Source organism: Indicator indicator, chromosome 10, assembly GCF_027791375.1.
Source record: "Indicator indicator isolate 239-I01 chromosome 10, UM_Iind_1.1, whole genome shotgun sequence".
Taxonomy (NCBI): Eukaryota; Metazoa; Chordata; class Aves; order Piciformes; family Indicatoridae; genus Indicator; species Indicator indicator.
In genome coordinates this window covers 12,501,212-12,518,198 of record NC_072019.1, presented here as the reverse complement: position 1 = coordinate 12,518,198, position 16,987 = coordinate 12,501,212, and the positions used below count along the sequence as shown (strand labels likewise).

The following is a 16,987-nucleotide window of genomic DNA, read 5'->3' as shown; positions in this document are numbered from 1 at the left end:
GGAGCACAAGCACGGGTCGGGGGCAGCGTTGGCTGGAGGCAGTGGGACGCTGAGTAGCTGTGCGCTGGCAAGGGGCGGGGGGTGGGGGGGGGGTGCCCAAAGCCACCTGCGCGCAGCCACCTGGCGCGCCGCCCCCGGCGAGCGGCCCCTCCCGGCCGGCGCCCCCGGCCCTCACCGGCGGGCTCGGCGCCTCCCCGTAGGTCGCGTCCCCGCCGCCGCCCCGCGGGAGTCTCGGGGGTGACGTTGTGCCCGGTGCTTGGAGAAGGGAGTGCGGCCGCGCCGACCGTGGCAGTACCCCACCATGCCGAGGTCCTTCCTAGTGAAGAGCAAGAAAGCGCACAGCTACCACCAGCCCCGCTCCGCCGATGAGGACTACAGCCTGCGGCTGGAGACGGTGTTAGCCCAGATCTGCGCAGGTAGGAGTCTCTCGCTCGCGGCCTCGTTTGCGGCGGGCACATACTGCCCGTCCCGCACCACTCCGCTGCCAGGGCATCAGCACCGGTAGTTGTGTAGCTTCCCCGGACCGCATTTTTGGGAAGCCGGTGGGGCTGATGGGGTTTGGAGAGAGCCTGGCATCAAACCTTGGTGGGAGTGGGGCCGCCGCGTGAAGTGGACGGCTCCTACCGCGGCCAGACATTGATGAGCCCCCTCACCCGCTTTGCCCTGCAGACAGCAAAATCTCCGAGGACGCGGGGCTGTGCCACACGGTGCTACCTGATCCGGAGCCTTCCCAGGGGCAATTCTCCCCGGAATCCCACCTTACCGAAGCTGCCGATGGTACTTCCGAGTCAGCGCCCAGCTGCGAGGGCAGTGTTTGTGACAGGGTGTCCGAATTTGAGGATTTCTGGAGACCTCCCTCGCCTTCCGTGTCGCCAGGTAGGACCGGGGCGAGCTGAGCACGCTCGGTGAAGGTCCAGTTGTGTGTATGTGTCGGTGCTGTGGGGCAGTGTCTCTGACTGGGCGCTGCCGTCGAAAACGAGTGTAAGAAACAGATTTGGCTTTGCCAGGTTTGGCTGGGAAAAGGCAAATCTGCCCCTTCCAGCCGTTTTCGAGTTACCTCCTTCGGGTTGCTTTTCCAGCCCGTCTCCCACTGTTGAGCTGCAGGCTTTAGGAAAGTTGCAATGCCATTTGGTGTTGATTATTTTTGTTTCTGATTAATTACTAGATGCAAGCCGGTTATGTCTTAAATGTCCCGACATCTTCCTACAGGATCCTGCTACTCGGAGTTTAGATATTTCTTGAGACAGAAAAAATTTCTGCTAGGATATCTGTACTCCTGTAGTAAACAGTGTTGATTTTTTGTTTTGCACTACCTGCTAGACCTTTTCCCTAATTGCCTTTCAGCTTGTTTCTTGTCTCTTGCCTATAAAAAGGATCTTTCCCTCCCACCCTTGTATCTTTGGTTGGTTTTGTGTTTGCATTTTTTTTTTCCTTTTCTAAAAACGCATTCATAAAACCCAGAGGAAAATAAGGATGGGCAGATTTAAACATCCCAAATCCAGGAAACTCACACTTATGGCTGCAATGCCTGTCTCTAGCTCCCTCGTCCTGCCTTTGAAGTGGTTGGAGCAGTGGGAGCTGCTGTCCCCAGCCTGGCGCAAATACTTATCTCGTTTAAAAATACAATGGTGTCATTTTGTAACAAAAACATGTATAAATAAAAACTACCTTTTATTGCCTTGGTTAAAAAAATGAGAGATGGAAAAAAGAACAATTTTTGTCGTAGCAAAGGAAAAAATTGTGTCAGTCTTACTGACAGCAGATGCCAGCAAACAAATACTTAGTCCTGGTTTTTCCCATTTCATCTTTGTGTAGTATCCTTGCACATCAATAACTTGTTTGTAATGGGATGGGCTTGCATTTTCAAAGCTGCTTCTTCTTTTAACAGCCCTTAAACCCTTTGAGGGGACATTAAAAATGCTTCCCAGTATCATCACAGCCAGCCACGGGACACTTTCAGTCTTTACAAATGACACATTGGACCAAATGCAGCAATGCATCAGTCTTTCTTTTGCTATTATTTCTAAAAAAGTATAGCAATGCATGCTGATTTTGTTGCAATGAATTTGTTGTGTTCCTCTTTCCACAAATAACTGCAATTTTTGCACAGGACACTTTTTTATGAGGTGCCTAAAAGACACATGTAAACTGGATTGGCTATTTACCAGGACTGCTCTGCCTTTTCCTCCTCCCCGCTCATTTCTTCCCCTGCTGTGAGATTCATTAGCTCTCAGCCAGCCATCCAGCTATCAAGGGAGAGTATCTTTACAAAATGAGCATGACATCCCCAAACTGAGATTTTTCAGGGACTGTGTAGAAGAGGGGTTCTGGAACTCTGATCCCATTTGCAGAAGGAAACAGGAAGCTAAGGGACTCCTGCATTGTAAGAAAAGAGCTTCATTAAATGAACCTCAGTGCACTGAGAGAGGTGCTGCTAGGTTAATGATGAAGGCAGTGGCATCAAGATTAAATAGGTGGGATTCCTCCCACAGATTCAGTCCAGTCCCTCTGACTTCCAGCTGCTTCGTCAGATTTGTTGCGAAGCTGAAATTTATGCCTAGGTCGCTTCAGCAAGACACGCTACTGAGAGACTGGATTTCTATGATTGCGGTTGTCGGGGTGGGGCACAGTTTGTATGCCCTGACAGGCAAGGCAGATGAAAAATAATGTTTCTAAATCACAGTCAGGGCAGGTGCAGTGATTACTGCTATCACCCCCTTATCCCTACATGTGAACATAGGCGTAGGTTGCACTTCAATGCGCAGTGAAAGCTGGATACTGAAAGCTAGACACCAGATTTGTCTTTGAGTACTGTGCTGCCAATCTAGGCAGGTATGCACATGCACAATACCTGCTGACACTCTTGTCAACTCCAGCAGTGAAAACCATTTTGTTATTTAACCTCACTTTCCACATGTGTAGTCATGTGCATTTGCATATACAGAAGGTACCAGGTATCTCAGTGCAGCAGTATATGAGTATCTCCTGGTGAGCCTGCTGATGATGCAGTGTTCTAGGGAGGCTTTTATGGGCTATGATGGACTTGTGCAGAGAGTGTGGCATTTTGTGTCCTGTGGAGGAGGATGCTTGAATCTTTCTTTGCTTTGCATATCAATCTGTTTCCAAACGTTTCCAAACATTCCAAACAGGTTGAATTTGCCTTCCCTTCAAAAGAGAAGTGGTCTATATAAAGACTGCACAGATTTTCCAGGAAGATGAGGAAGATTCTCTCACTCCATCCCTGCTCAACCTGGGGAGGCCTAGATGCTGTGGAGCAGAGGAGAAGCAGAGAGTGCCTTGCAGTGTGGCAGAGTAGGGTTTGCAGGTCAGTCTTGACACTGGCTTGGATGGCTTGAACTTGCCCCTGAGAAGTATAGTGTGAGTGTCTCCACTGCACTTGTGCTTGAAAGGTCTCCAAGGCACGTGAGGTGATGGAAGGAACATTGCACGCAAACTGATCTGTGGTGCAATGTTTACCATGTCCCATGGTGCCAATTCCAAGGGCTCAAAAATCAGGTCAGCCATCCCTCCCCTCTCACTCAATGAACTGACTTAGAAATCAAGATTGTAAGTAATACCTTGTGGATATTCAGTCCTAGTGTTGAAACACTGAGGGTTTACATTTTCATGCTTTTCTTTACATTCTGAGGTAGAAGCTGACTAGAAGGAAAAAAAATAGTTAAAACAAGAAAACAAAAGGAAAGCTGAGGGCCTGATGAAATCATGCAGTTTCCAGAGCTGGGTCTTTAAGATATTTTTGAGTTTTGCGATAAAATCATGAGAGATGGCAACACTGAAACTGGTTGCAAAGGCACAAGACAGATGATGTGATGCTGACCACAACTTTGCAGTCAGTGCAGAACAGGAAAAATCATGCTCAGCACCATGTCAGCTAATTTGATTTCATCGCTCTGTTCAAATGTCCCACTTGGTATGCGTGCATATATACTAATTTCAGTGGAAGAATTTGAGACTGTTAACATCTGAAATTATGTAAAAGATAGGAAACAATTAAATCATTCAAAGCTCATTTTTCACCTCATTTCCTACTCCCTTCTGTAACTCTCAGTAGCCATCTGCCTAACCAAATGGATAGTCTAACACATCGTGCCTTCCTTCCTTAGCTCACCACTGGTTATCTTGGTTTATTTAAGGTTGAGAAAGCCATGAGAGATGTGGAGCTGACAGGAGTGAGAGAGAGCAAGAGAGCAGTTGTGGGTAGAAAAGTTTTTGGGTAAGAGAGGTTATTCTGGAAGCCCAGTCTGTAAGGGATGCCAATAACTCTATGAAGACATCAGCACTTCAGCAGTTGATTCATCTTTTCCTTAGTTTACCAGAACATTTTTTTGCAGTAGAGACATTTTACTCTCATAGTGCTGGTGCCTGTTGTGATGAAGAGTGAAAGTAGAGCACCTTGGACATTAATCAGCATCTCTGACAGACACAGTTTGGGTCCAGTTCCCTGCCCAACTATGCTTTCCTCTATGCAAGGCTCCCTGAGCATTTGCGCCTTTAGACGCTGACCTCAAAGACTATGTTCCTGCCACTGCATTAGACTCTGGTATGGATCCCCCAAATAAAATTGAACTTGTGGTGCCCGCTGCCTTGGCCAGATGCCGTTGCCAAAGGTGAGCCTGTTAGAGCCAGCTGAAGTCATTTGAGCTTGTCCTGGTAGGAGATGGCTTTGATTATGTGCTGCTAGGAAAATCTTCCTGTGTCTTCAATTTTTAATGATGATACTGATGATTTTGCAAAGCTTTATGTTTTGGGTGGACATTGTTTCTTTACATGAAGAAACTCAGAGCAATCTAAAGAAATCACGATTTTATTTCACATAAGGATTGATCCCGTTTTGGTTTGTTTTCTGAAAAAGTGAGGCATGACATTCAAGCACCTCTGAAGTGGTCTTTATTTCAATTATTCTGTATAGTATAGGTACGGACAGTTGTGGCATGAAGTTGAGAGACTAGGTTTGGGCATTAAATTGTGTAATAAGCAGGTTTAGTTTTGTTGAACAGGTAAATCTTGGCACACTTGCTCCTTCTGGCACCTCCATAGTGTCATATTTGCTATATGGACGTGTGGGATCTACACTGGAGCTTAAATATGAGGACTGTCAAAGCCCATCTTGAGACATAGTATATATACTATTCTGAGGAGCCCCAGGTAAAACCAGAGGAAGCTGCAGACGAAGTTGTTTAGTGTCTCAAGAGTTATATCAGTGTGTACACAGCTGGGCACCCAGAGATGGAGGTAGATGAAATTGATGGCTGCTTTAGTTAATTTGTCTGGACAGCGGGTGAGTAGGTAGTACTGTATGCACAGACCCTACTGTGCAGTATAAAATGTCCTCCCAGTGAGATGAAAGGGAAGCCTTAATGAGCAGTACAAGGGTCTGGCTCTGGGCACAAGCTTGATTGATTCTGAGATTGATTCTGCCCCATGGTAGTGGCTGGTGAGGCACATTAATTCCCATGCCCTTGTCTTCCTGCAGCCTCAGAGCGATCTGTGTGTCCGTCCCTAGATGAAGCAACCCCCTTCTCGGTGCCCTTCAAACCATACATGTGGAACAGCCTGGGTGGCTCCGAGCTGAGGCACCTTGTGCAAAGCTACAGACCCTGCCCTACGCTGGAGCGAACCTCAGCCCTGGGGCTCTTCTGTGAGCGAGCCTCTGAGTCTGCCCTCTATGGTGCAGAGTGCAGCTCTTCCCTAGGACTTTATGGTGACTTCAGCTCCCCTGGCTCAGGGCTGTTTGAGCGACCGCCAGCAGCAGCACCTGGACTCTATGCCGAGACGCAGCCTGGGCTACAGCAAGAGAAGAGTCCAGGTGGTATCAAAGTGGAGTCAGACCTCTTGTGCCGCCCACTGCTCATTACCACTGGCTCTTACAAGTGTGTCAAGTGCAGCAAGGTAGGAATCCCTTTCTCCCACACTGGTTATAACTCTCATCCAGACCCTTACCCCCATGGCAAATCTGACCCTGTGTGCTTTCTCTCTTTAGGTATTCTCCACACCACATGGCCTTGAGGTACATGTGCGCCGCTCACACAGTGGCACAAGGCCCTTTGCCTGTGACATGTGTGGCAAGACCTTCGGCCATGCAGTCAGCCTGGAGCAACACAAGGCTGTGCACTCACAGGTAAGAGTGAGGTGGACTGGCAGGATAAAGGGCCAAGGGCAAAGGCTAACTGCTTGCTCCTCCTCTGGGGAAGTCATGAAGGCAATGTAGGGCATCAGCTGGGCATCTAAACCAAAGAGAGGAAGAGAACATGGCAGGGCTGCAGTGAGCAGTTGTAGGTGAAGAGTATGGTTGCAAGAAAAGGAAAGGGGGGCAGCTAGGGAGCAGAGAAGCAAATCAACAAATAAAAGAGCACAAGTTTTGTTTCCTTTACCCTGACATTGCGTGCATCTATATTAAGCAGTGGGCACTTTTGGCACTCCAGAAGTAATAGATAATAATAAATTGTCACTCTCAGAGCTGGAAACTGATGCAGATGTGGATTTGTTTTAATAGCTATACAACCCACTGTGCTTTTTTCCAATGCAGCTCTCCTCATTCTTTCTCCTCCCCTTCCCCAAAGAAGTGTGTCTTCCCTTGTTTGTATTCATTGTGTCTGTGCAGGGACCATCTGAATGACCAGTCAAGTATAGAGAACAGTCTTTACCCATCTCAACACACTCTGAGTCACACACCAAAACAATATGATGGTTAATTTTGGTAGGAGGACTTGTAACATTTTCCACCTGCTGGTACTGTGCCATATTCCCCTTCACCCACCCACCTGGCCTGGCACATCTTCCTGCTTCAGATTGGCTTTTGGAGGATAGAGTTACATCAGCGTTGTTTTTTGCTAACTGTTTCATTTACAATTGTAGGAGTGTTCAACAGCAGAGAACACAGGGAGGGGAAATATCACCTATTAAGTAACGATGAAAAGAGCATCACTGCATATTGTGCCTATGGAGAGGACAGCATTTCAGGGAGAGGGCATTAAAAGCTTAATAAACAAAGGTGATTGTGTGAAAGCACACCAGGAAGAGAAAGGTGTGATGGTAGTTAAGGGATGGAAAGAAGAGATGATTTATAGTGGTGGAGAGGAGTATGTGAGGGAAAGGAGAGAGGCAACAAGGTCTCTATTAATTTATTTTGATATGTTAAAGTAGTAAGCCAAAAAATTTGATATATTAAAATAGTAAGCCAAAAACCTGTTTTCCACAGATACTCTAGGTGCGTTTAATTTGAGTTTTAATGGAACTATAAATAAGCAGTTAGTTGTTACCCTGCCCGAAGACAGCCTGCCACAGAAATTTCCCAGGAGAGCCAGGCAGACCTCAGCACTCACTTTCCTGCATACAGTGGAGAGGTGGCTTTTGAACAGTGCTGCAGCTGTTGGGCTTCCCACTGGACTGAGTGATCATGTCTTGGGCTCCTGTTGAAATGCGCAGGCAGACTCTGCCCAGTCCATCAGGGCTGCTCTGATCTGGCCATTCCTACCAGCAGGAAGACCTGTTCAACTAATTTTTGTGAGGAGCAGGTATAAGGTGCATTACCTTTTTTACCATGTAATGCTGTCATACCAATATAGGTGTCTTCACAAGCCACTTAGCACTCTGAAGTAGAAGTGCTTGCTAAGGCAGAATGGGCAATACTGATGTGCTACCAGGCAGCTTGCGGCTGATGAGATCGTCGGTATGACGTAACATGTGCGTTTGGGCTCCTCTCTCTGCAGGAACGCAGCTTTGATTGTAAGATTTGTGGCAAGAGTTTTAAGAGATCGTCTACTCTGTCCACCCACTTGCTCATCCACTCAGACACCCGGCCTTATCCATGCCAGTACTGTGGGAAGCGGTTCCACCAGAAATCCGATATGAAGAAACACACCTTCATTCACACAGGTCAGCCCTGCAGCTGCTGGGATTCAGCCCAAACTGTGAGGGCAGGTCTCTGAGAAAGACCTCTGCAGCAGCCCATTGCTCCTCAGCTGGGACAGTACACATGTCTAGCCATGCTTCTCACTGCCCTGCTGTTGATGCTATCTGAGCTCTGCTTGTGCAAAAGGGGGTAATTTGAATGTGGTTTCATGAATAGCATCTGCAAAATAACCCAAATCCTCGCAGTCCAATCAATGTTTCCTTTATAGGACCCACCAATGTTTATTCAGAGGGCTTTTGTGTAAGATCATTTGTAGAGTATTATATTCGTGTAGCCTTGATTTACAGCTGAGGTCCCTGGAAAATGGCAGGTGAATTTGATTGCAGCATTTCTTTTTGCAGGATCTACCAATTTATGATAGGAACAACAGGAGTCTCCTCCTCTAGATCAAACACTAAACTGGAGGGCCTAGGGTCCAACTCTTAGTCTAAATATTTGTTCAGAGATTGTCTGCACTTGCACCCGGACCTTCTGAGAAATGGCTGCAGTTTGATACAGAATGGAAGGAGAGGTGCAGAGTTCTCAAGTTTCACTGTTAGTAATAAACATGGAAACTAATAAAGTGCAGGTGAATCACTAAAGGAAATTGATTTAAAAATACAATTCAGTGAGAAGGGAAGTTTATCAGAAGTCATTAAAAGAAAATCTGGCCTTTCAGACCTGCACTATTCCTATAAAGTAGAGGGGGATGAATGGTGTGTGAGATACAGAAGCATTTGTAGACACAAAATAACAGCTGTACTGGCCAAACCCAAGGTTCAGATGACCAAAATACTATTTCCTGCTAGTGATCACTAGTGGTTCTCAAGGGGGAAGCCTAAAAATGGCAAATATATAGCACTGCTTGGTTGTGACTTTCCGAGATGGCAAGCAGTGAAAATAAATGTTATTTAGAAGGATTTTTCACCAGATTTTTTCTGGATGAAAATGAACTAATTAAGAAGTAACACAAATAGTATTTCGACAGTAACTTTACCAACTCAGGCTAAGTGTTATTTAAGCCAAATTCACGGATCAGTCAAAACTATTATTTTGTTGTGAGATCAGAAACAGTGCCTGGGCCTTTAAGTGGTTGCTATAAACCCAAATCCTTGACTGAACTGGAAATCCCTTTCATATACAGGGTGCGCTTGTGAACAGAGCACAGTTTGTATTATTTTATGTTTCTAAGAATCTGATCTTCAAATGCATGAAGAGTTTGTTGCTGCAGCTGAAGTCAGTGGGCTCTGCAGGTGCAGAACTATTCTGAAAATCAGGCTTGGTTTTGTGATTGGGTTCCCTTGTATCTTTTATTTGATAATAAACACTATGAAAATAGACTGAGATCCTGCTCCTGTGTAGGCTAGTGGAATTCCACCATTGACCCCTCTTGTAGGAGAAGTGCCAGAGGCTGGATTTATTCCCACTTATGTTATTTACATGCAGGAGAACTTCTGGTCTGATTCAGTGACTGCTAGCATTTCATTGTGGGGAATGGATAGAAGAGCAGATCTCTGAATGACCTCTGCCCTTCAGGGTTTGCTTAAGGGTCCTCATACCTCCCTCTGGGACAGACATGAGCTCACTGCTTTTGGCTTATAAACCTCCATCTACCTATTATACCTGCCTCCGTGCTGATGTTGTAACAACCAATGTCAGGCATTCAGCATGATCTGGGGATCTTTTCAGGAGTTCCTCACATTTTAGGGCACAAAGCCAGTTTAAACTGCACAGAGCCCATGCAGAAAAATATATTAACAAGTTACAGTGTTCTGAGAGCACTCTGTGCTTTAGGCTGCTCCCTGGACTATCCTGGTTGGTGGAGGTGCAGCCAAGCCCAGGTCTGCTCAGCTGTACTGCAGGCTCAGCTAATGCTTCGGGGCTCCCAGTTGCATGTTTTTTATAGAAATAACTAATTTGGTAATCACACAAAAATCTTTTTGATTAGCTGTAAGGCCCAGTGTGCATTTCCTGTTTGCTCTGGTCCTGTGTAAGCAGCACATTGCCTCTTTCTCACTCTCTCCCCTACCTTCTGCTTGCAGGTGAGAAGCCTCACAAGTGCCAGGTGTGTGGGAAAGCCTTTAGCCAGAGCTCCAACCTCATCACTCACAGTCGGAAGCACACAGGCTTCAAGCCCTTTGGCTGTGATCTGTGTGGCAAAGGCTTCCAACGCAAGGTGGATTTGCGGAGACACCGTGAGACACAGCATGGCCTGAAATGAGTCCCGGCTGCAATACAGAAGCACCTACAACACTACGAGAACAGACTCCCTTCTTTTTCCCGCTGGACCCAAGCTCTGTCCTGAGCACAGGCCCTGGCATTACCTTTTTGACCAGGAGATCAGAGGAGAAAGAGCAGGACAGGACCATGCGTTGAGAACTCAAGCTGAATGATTGAAAGGGGAAAATAAAGTCTGGTGTTTCTCTCTTTCTCTTCTGTTTCTGAAATAACACTGGAAAGTAAGCCTTTTAGGTATGAAGCCTGATACTCCAAAGATGGATAAGCTACCAAGTATTTGTAAGTTGAAAAGTATTTCTCCCATGGCCAAGATGAACTGTCCGAAGTTTTCAGTAATCTGAATCACCTTGCAGGGAAACATGGGTATAAGTGTTTACATGGTAATGACAGAGAGCCATCAGGGCTTGATGTAGTGAGCACTTGCCTTGGCTGACTTTCAGTGCTGAATGGCTTTGCTCTTGGTTTCCTGTCAGGAAAACCTGGAGGATCAGGACTGAAATGTGCAGTTTAATATCTTGCTGTTTTTTAAGCAAAGGTACCAGCTTGGGTCTGATTCTGCTCCCACTTGTTCTGGTGCAAATCAAGAGCTGCATTAACAGCTACTATAGAGAGGCCCTTTTTATCCCCCCCAGAGCCATTTCTCTTGTCTGTGCGAGGCCTGGCTGTGTGCGTGTTTGAGGCAGAGGGGGTTGCTTCTTGCCACATCCACTAGAGAGACGGAAGATTGTGAAAGACAAGTGGAAAAGCCAAAGCACAGAGTTATGCCTTATAACTAGAAACCCATCCAACATGTCATCCTGACTGAGGAGGGCAGGAGCACTAGGGAGGCAGAGACTTTCTGTCCAGAACCATTACTGGCTTCCATACTCTGGGCTTGTTCTAATAACTGGAACATAGCTACTCCATAGCATCATTTGTATATTCTCTTTTTTAACTTTTAAAGGGAAATTCAGCTGAGGTGGGCAGGAATCATTATTAATAAGTATAATTGACTGAATTTGCCTTAAATGACCCTGCATGTACCTCAGTTAAAAAAAAATGCTGGTTTTGCTTTGTTGACAGGTTTGTATATGTCCTTATTTAGATTTTATGGAGTGTCTTATGTTCATTGGTTCGTATTTATTGGAACAATGTTTAAGTTAATAAAGTATTGAGGATGGTCCAGAGTGATTTTTATTTGATATGCAACTTCATGTCAGCTGTTGAAACAATACTTCACAGTGATGTTGAGGAATACGTCGCTTGACGAAGGAATGTAGGCACAGCAGAATCTGCACAAGAGCTTTTGTGATTAAAGATACCACTGCAATATTCATTTGTCCATTTCCCACTGATTTCAGTTAAACACTTCACACTTTTGAAGACTGCTTAGGATTGTCACCATAAAAGGGTTTGGTGGGGTAACAGCAGTTTTACGTGTCTGCTTTGCAAATGTAGATTGCCAGAAGTCATGCTTAGCCCAGGAGGAACTTAAATGTCCTCTTGCAAGATTAAATGTCTGCTGGGGAGTTTGCAGGGACACCTGAGCAGCAGGTGTGTTGTTTAAACTTAAGCCTGTGGGGATTCACAGAACTGCATTTTGACTGCCTGCCTTGTCTGTAGGGCTTGCTCCATCTGGCAGTCGCAGCCCATACAAAGGAGAAGGAGGAGGATGACAGAGAGGGTCCCTAGCCTTTTTCTCAGCAGAGCACAGCATGGCGGCCTGAGCAGTTACACGTGCATGTAACCTTGTGTGCCCAGTCTTGTTTACAGATTTGTGCTTTTATTCTGGATAAAACCAGTGGCCTGCTGGGCTGGCCCAGCCCTTGGGGAACCCTGCCCACCCAAGGGACATGGCACTTTACTTGCTGTGGTATGGCCCAGGTCTCTCTGTGCTTTTGGTTTCTCCTGCCTCTGAGAAGTTCAGTTGCAGGCCCTTCCTCACAGAGCTGTACTTGCAGACTGTATCTGAAGTGTACCCCTGCAGTACTAACCCAGTGCATGCCACTTGAGAAGGGGTTAGCTCATCAAAACAGAGTTGGTGAAACACAGCCTTCGCAGACAGGACTTTTATTAAATGGAAACACTCAATAAAAACATGGCACATAGTCACAATGGTCAGGGTCAGAGACTGCAGCAGAGGCACATGAGAGGCACCAGGTGCTCTGATGACCACATTAAGCCCGTTTAGCTGGGTTAATTAATGCAGATCAGGGTAGGAGAGTAGGTGGTAATGGGGATGGTCTGGTGATTCCCTGAGCCTTGCCCAGACTAGAGGAGGTTCTGAGGAGCAGCTTGGTGCATAGAACAGGTAGGTTTCGGTCTGTCCTTGGGGTGATGCTTGATATTTATTTAACAGGGAAGCTGTGGTTGTGGATAGAGTGAATGCTGGCCACGGGTACTGGGCATGGGGCAGCCAGTGCACTGCAGCTGGCCTCAGCCTCTCTGCCCTCAGGAGGCTCTTCTGTCAGGCACAGCTTTCCACCGGTAGGCAGGCCTTACTCCAACAGGCCTGGAGTGGGCTTGATTACTGGTATTTAGCTTTACAACTACAATAGCAATGTGTGCTTAATCCTCGGAGCATCTCATCTTCAAACAGGACTAGTGTAGTTTGAGTCTGGTGCTGAGTTTGGGAGGCCTGGGGAGGCAGCTTCTTCTGGGGCTGGAGGGCTGTGCAGCATGGGCACAGCCTGGGTGACAAACACTGTTCTTCAAGGGAAGAAACTCAGTAGGTGTTTTTGTTGGTTTCAGTCTGTCTTCCCCCAGAGTATCTTGCACCTTACTGGTATGCCTCAGGACACCCGTGTTGAGGCATCGCTCAGGCTCTAACCCCTTTGAAACAGCCATGTGTGATTGCATGGGAGGGTATTCCCGATCTGACCAACCCTACTTACCGTGAGTGCCAACTCAGCTGCTGATCTGGGGAAAATGCAGCTACCTCTGGGAAAAAGTCATGGCTTTAATGTTGGGAATTTGAAATTAAGAGGAGGAAAAGAAAAAAACCTATTTGTGGAGAATCACAACAGGCTACTGAGAGGCCGCAGCACAAGTCTGAAGATTGGAAATATCTCTCTCAGTGTTATTACTGCATGCCATTAAAAATTCATTCTGCATATTATATGACTCATTATTCATGAAGCAGGTTCCATACCTTTTGTCTGCCAGAGTAACAGTAGAAAGGGTAAGGAGAGATGCTGGAGCACACCTTTGTTTCTTTCTGTAAATTTTTAATGACACCTCTAGCTAACCAGTTGGTGAAGCTTAGTTCCTGCATAAAAGTGGAAAGGCAGAGCTATCTACAGGACAACTAGGCCTTTCAGAAGCTAATTTGAGCTTGTGTTCATCCACACCAAGGATGATTAAATTACCTATCAAGTGTGCAGAGCTATCAGGATTCAGGGCATTGAGAAACAAGGTGAATTTATCTGATTGATTTAAAAGACGTGGGTGGAACAAGTGGGTTAAGAAAAGTCTGGTCCTGATAGATATTATAAAAGTGCTTCTCCTGGCAAGCTAATGAACTTGTTACTTTGCCTTCAAAAGTTATTTTCTCCACCCAGTAAATAATCTATTATCTGAAATCAAAGTGCTTTATCCAAATCAGTTAGCAGACTGAATTAGTTCATGAGACAGAATCAGCATGACTTACTAGATCCCATCCTTATGGTGAGCAGAGAAGTTTAAAATTAAACATGCAAATTTCATCTATGTTCTCCATACAGTCAGTTTCCAAAAGCTGATAGTAACACTCAGATTGGATATTGCAACACAAGGGAGAAAGCAGCTCTTCTGGGTCTTGCTCCTTCCTCAAGCAAAACTTTTGTTGCAGTTAATGTGGGGGAGGGAGGAAGAGGTTTCTAGAATAAGCCCTTGGTGAAAGATTGCAAGACTCTTGAAACTGTATTTGCAAGCTGTGCTGCTCTTACACATTGACAAAGGAGTGATCCTCAAGTCTCTGCATTTTCCTTCCTCAAGAGAGAGGAAACCCAGTTCACATCAAGAATAGATTTTGCCTTTATTTATGACCTGGGTCTTAGTCTAAACTTAATAGTGAAATGTAGATCAGCATACAGCCCTCTGAGGGAATTCTGATTTACAGAAGCACTGAAATAAGTCAATTAAGTACTCCTCTAATAGGGACTTTATGAGATGTCTGATCAAAGTTAAAATTCCAGAGATTTTTCCTGCTGAATCCTAGACCTCACTCAATTGCCAAGACACATCCTATGTGTGTTTTCACCTGCTGTGGAGAAAGCTTCTGAGAATGCCAACAGTAATTAATTTTTTTTAATTGTCATCAAGATAGTTGTAATGTCCAGTATTTTCTCCTGAGTGATAAAGCAATCTAAATAAATGTAAGGCAAATAAAGATTATAAGGCACAGTAAATAATGGAATGAGATTTGAAAAAAAAATTGCACATTTAAAGGTCTGGACATGTATGAATACGTACTGGGTGTGGGTGTGTCTAGTTGTGTCTTTGACTTCCCTACTGAGGGAAGAAAAAAAGAAGGAAAACCCACCCCAACCCCCCAAAAACCCCACAATAACAAAAAAAAAAAAAAAACCTAACACAGGAGTCTCAGAAACTTTCCCCGGTCTTTATCGCGCCAGTTTGTAACATACACAACATATGCACTATAAATAGAGGGAGTACATAGAAGTGGAAGAAAATCTTCCATACATTCTAAAAATGCTGGCTACAACTTCCTAAAGTTGCCTAATGGATTAACCTGTAGCATCTGCTATATCTTTAAACAGGATGAAAACAAACCACTTTTGTATGCTTGTTCAAACATACTTTTCTCATCTGGATATATATATATATAGATATATGTATTTTAGTAGAAACGACATGACAAGAATTCTGAATAAGTCAGACCCAGAAAGAAAATAATGTGACGGTTGATGAAATTGTTTCTTTCGATACCATCCAGCCAAATTTCTGACATGTGTGATCTGCCAGCCAGCTGAATACTACTCTTCACAGGGCATATTCACCCCCAACTTGCCCAGGCCCAGCTTTCCAAGGCACTGGCTGCTGCAATGCCAAACTCTCGCCTCAAGCAGCCTCGAAGGTATTTTGGCTGCTGGCTCATCCTGCCAGCTCTTTTCTTAGTGTAGAGGATGGAGGTAGCTGGTCAGCCAAGGGCACTGAGAGGAGCACAGAACAGCATGTGTTTGAAACAGCCAGTATATTGTTTTAGTTACTGTAATGTAGGCAGCTGGCATTAAAGGGAAATGGTAATCCTCTGAGGTGATAGTTCAGTATGATATACTACTTATGTTTTACACTTTTTTTTTTTTCCTTTTTACTCCTATGAATAATATATTCCCAAAAATCACTGGTAAACTAGTGGGAAGTTCAAAGAGGAAAAAAAGGTATGAATGCAAGAGACAGGAAGCTGGGCTCCCAGAGATCAAAAGAACACACACATCTGACAGGAAAAGGGACAAAATAGAAGTTTTTGGTGTTTCATATAGGAAAGTTTAAGTATTGCTGTGAAGAGCCAAAGCAAATAAATTGTATTTCATTAAGTGATCTGCTAGAAGAGATTAGGCATTTGCTTGGTTTAAATTTCATGCAGTGGCTTCTTCTAGCAATTAATTTACCCTGTTTTAAGTCAAGGGGTCTTATCTGTTAAACCTGCAAAATTCCCAGTTTTGTAAACTCAGCTCTGCCTCTCTGAAATACAGCAAGTGAGTAGGTAGGCAGGAGGTCAAGACCAGCTCCTGAAATGGGAATTGGAAAAATGGTGTTGATCCTCTTCATGCAGCTGTTTCCACTCTTTCAGCTACTGCAGGAGCAATGACTGTGGGAGTAGACATCCCTTGTGTTTCTAACCTGGCAGTCAGGTGGCTCAGACCTGCTGGACCAGGATGCTCTTGCTCACATGGAGTAATAGTGGGTGTGAGTCAGAGTGCTCTGAGAGCACAGCGATTGGTCTTCCTGTGTGCTGGTGCTGTGCTTTGTGCTACAGGGGCTTGACCTTTGCTGAGCTCTACTCTGTGCTCTATGTATCTGATTTCAGTTGGTTTTGGAATTATTTGTGTTTTCAGTAGCTTTAGTAACATTAGTGGCAATCAAGAAGAGTCTTCTTCCTGTGTGATATTTCCACCCCAGCTGAGGCATTTTGCTGTGAACTCTGCTGCCCTGGGAGCCAGGTAGCCATTCTCCCTCCCTGTCTGCTTCTCAAGCCAACTCTGGCAGAGCTCACTGCCGTTGTTTCCTACAGGTGTTTGGCAATCTCTGGACTGATTTCTGTGGCCGGTTGAAGTAGTTATGCCATTTGCCACCTCTCCCTTCATCCTGGATGAGGAGGGTGATGTTCCAGTGGGTGCTTCCGTCCTGATTTCCCCAGCCCAAGTTGCATCACAGGCCCTTGCAGGAATGGAAAAGAACGGTTGCATTTATGGAAGGAAGGGGGTTTATGCAAGTGGAATGAGCTCTGTCCTCTCATACTCTTCCCTAAATTCTAAGTACCTCTGTTTAAAACTTTTCATGCTACTCACAGTGGGACTCCAACCAGATGTGAACCACGAAGGAGCACACGCCTACATAAGTGTGAAGTGCCTAAAACTGCTAGGCACCAAACAATTTCACAGGGAGAGATGCTTGACTATTACTTCTCTCTTTTGAGACTGCTGTGGTTTGTTTTCAACTGTAGCTCTTTCCACTTGCCATTTGGATGTCTGTTTTGTTGCTGTGCATGTTAGGTTGCTGAAATCTCATGTTTGAGCAATTTTTAATGCAGGTGTCCACATGATGGAAAAGGCTGCTTGCAGTCTTTTTTGACTCTTTGCACCAGTACAGACTGGTGCTCTGACAAAGTTAAGGGGACCTCGTTCTTTTTGCTGT

The 16,987-nt window shown here is 45.4% G+C and overlaps 1 protein-coding gene across 1 annotated transcript; it reads left to right on the top strand.

Annotated features, from left to right (window-relative positions):
- Positions 1–301: 301 nt before the first annotated feature.
- GFI1 (growth factor independent 1 transcriptional repressor) lies at positions 302–10,133 on the top strand. Its single transcript, XM_054384301.1, has 7 exons — positions 302–416; positions 565–599; positions 726–876; positions 5,495–5,910; positions 6,002–6,139; positions 7,731–7,896; positions 9,955–10,133. Exons 1-7 carry the CDS (start codon positions 302–304, stop codon positions 10,131–10,133), a joined length of 1,200 nt encoding a protein of 399 aa, XP_054240276.1.
- The last annotated feature ends 6,854 nt before the right edge of the window (positions 10,134–16,987 follow it).

What these genes read in the sequence shown, in the direction of transcription:
- GFI1 (XM_054384301.1), top strand. Translation starts at nt 302, where the DNA reads ATGCCGAGGTCCTTCCTAGTGAAGAGCAAGAAAGCGCACAGCTACCAC. An exon ending in GTTAGCCCAGATCTGCGCAG is followed by an intron (nt 417 to 564) that starts GTAGGAGTCTCT and finishes TGGGGTTTGGAG; the next exon opens with AGAGCCTGGCATCAAACCTT. An exon ending in CTCGCCTTCCGTGTCGCCAG is followed by an intron (nt 877 to 5,494) that starts GTAGGACCGGGG and finishes GTCTTCCTGCAG; the next exon opens with CCTCAGAGCGATCTGTGTGT.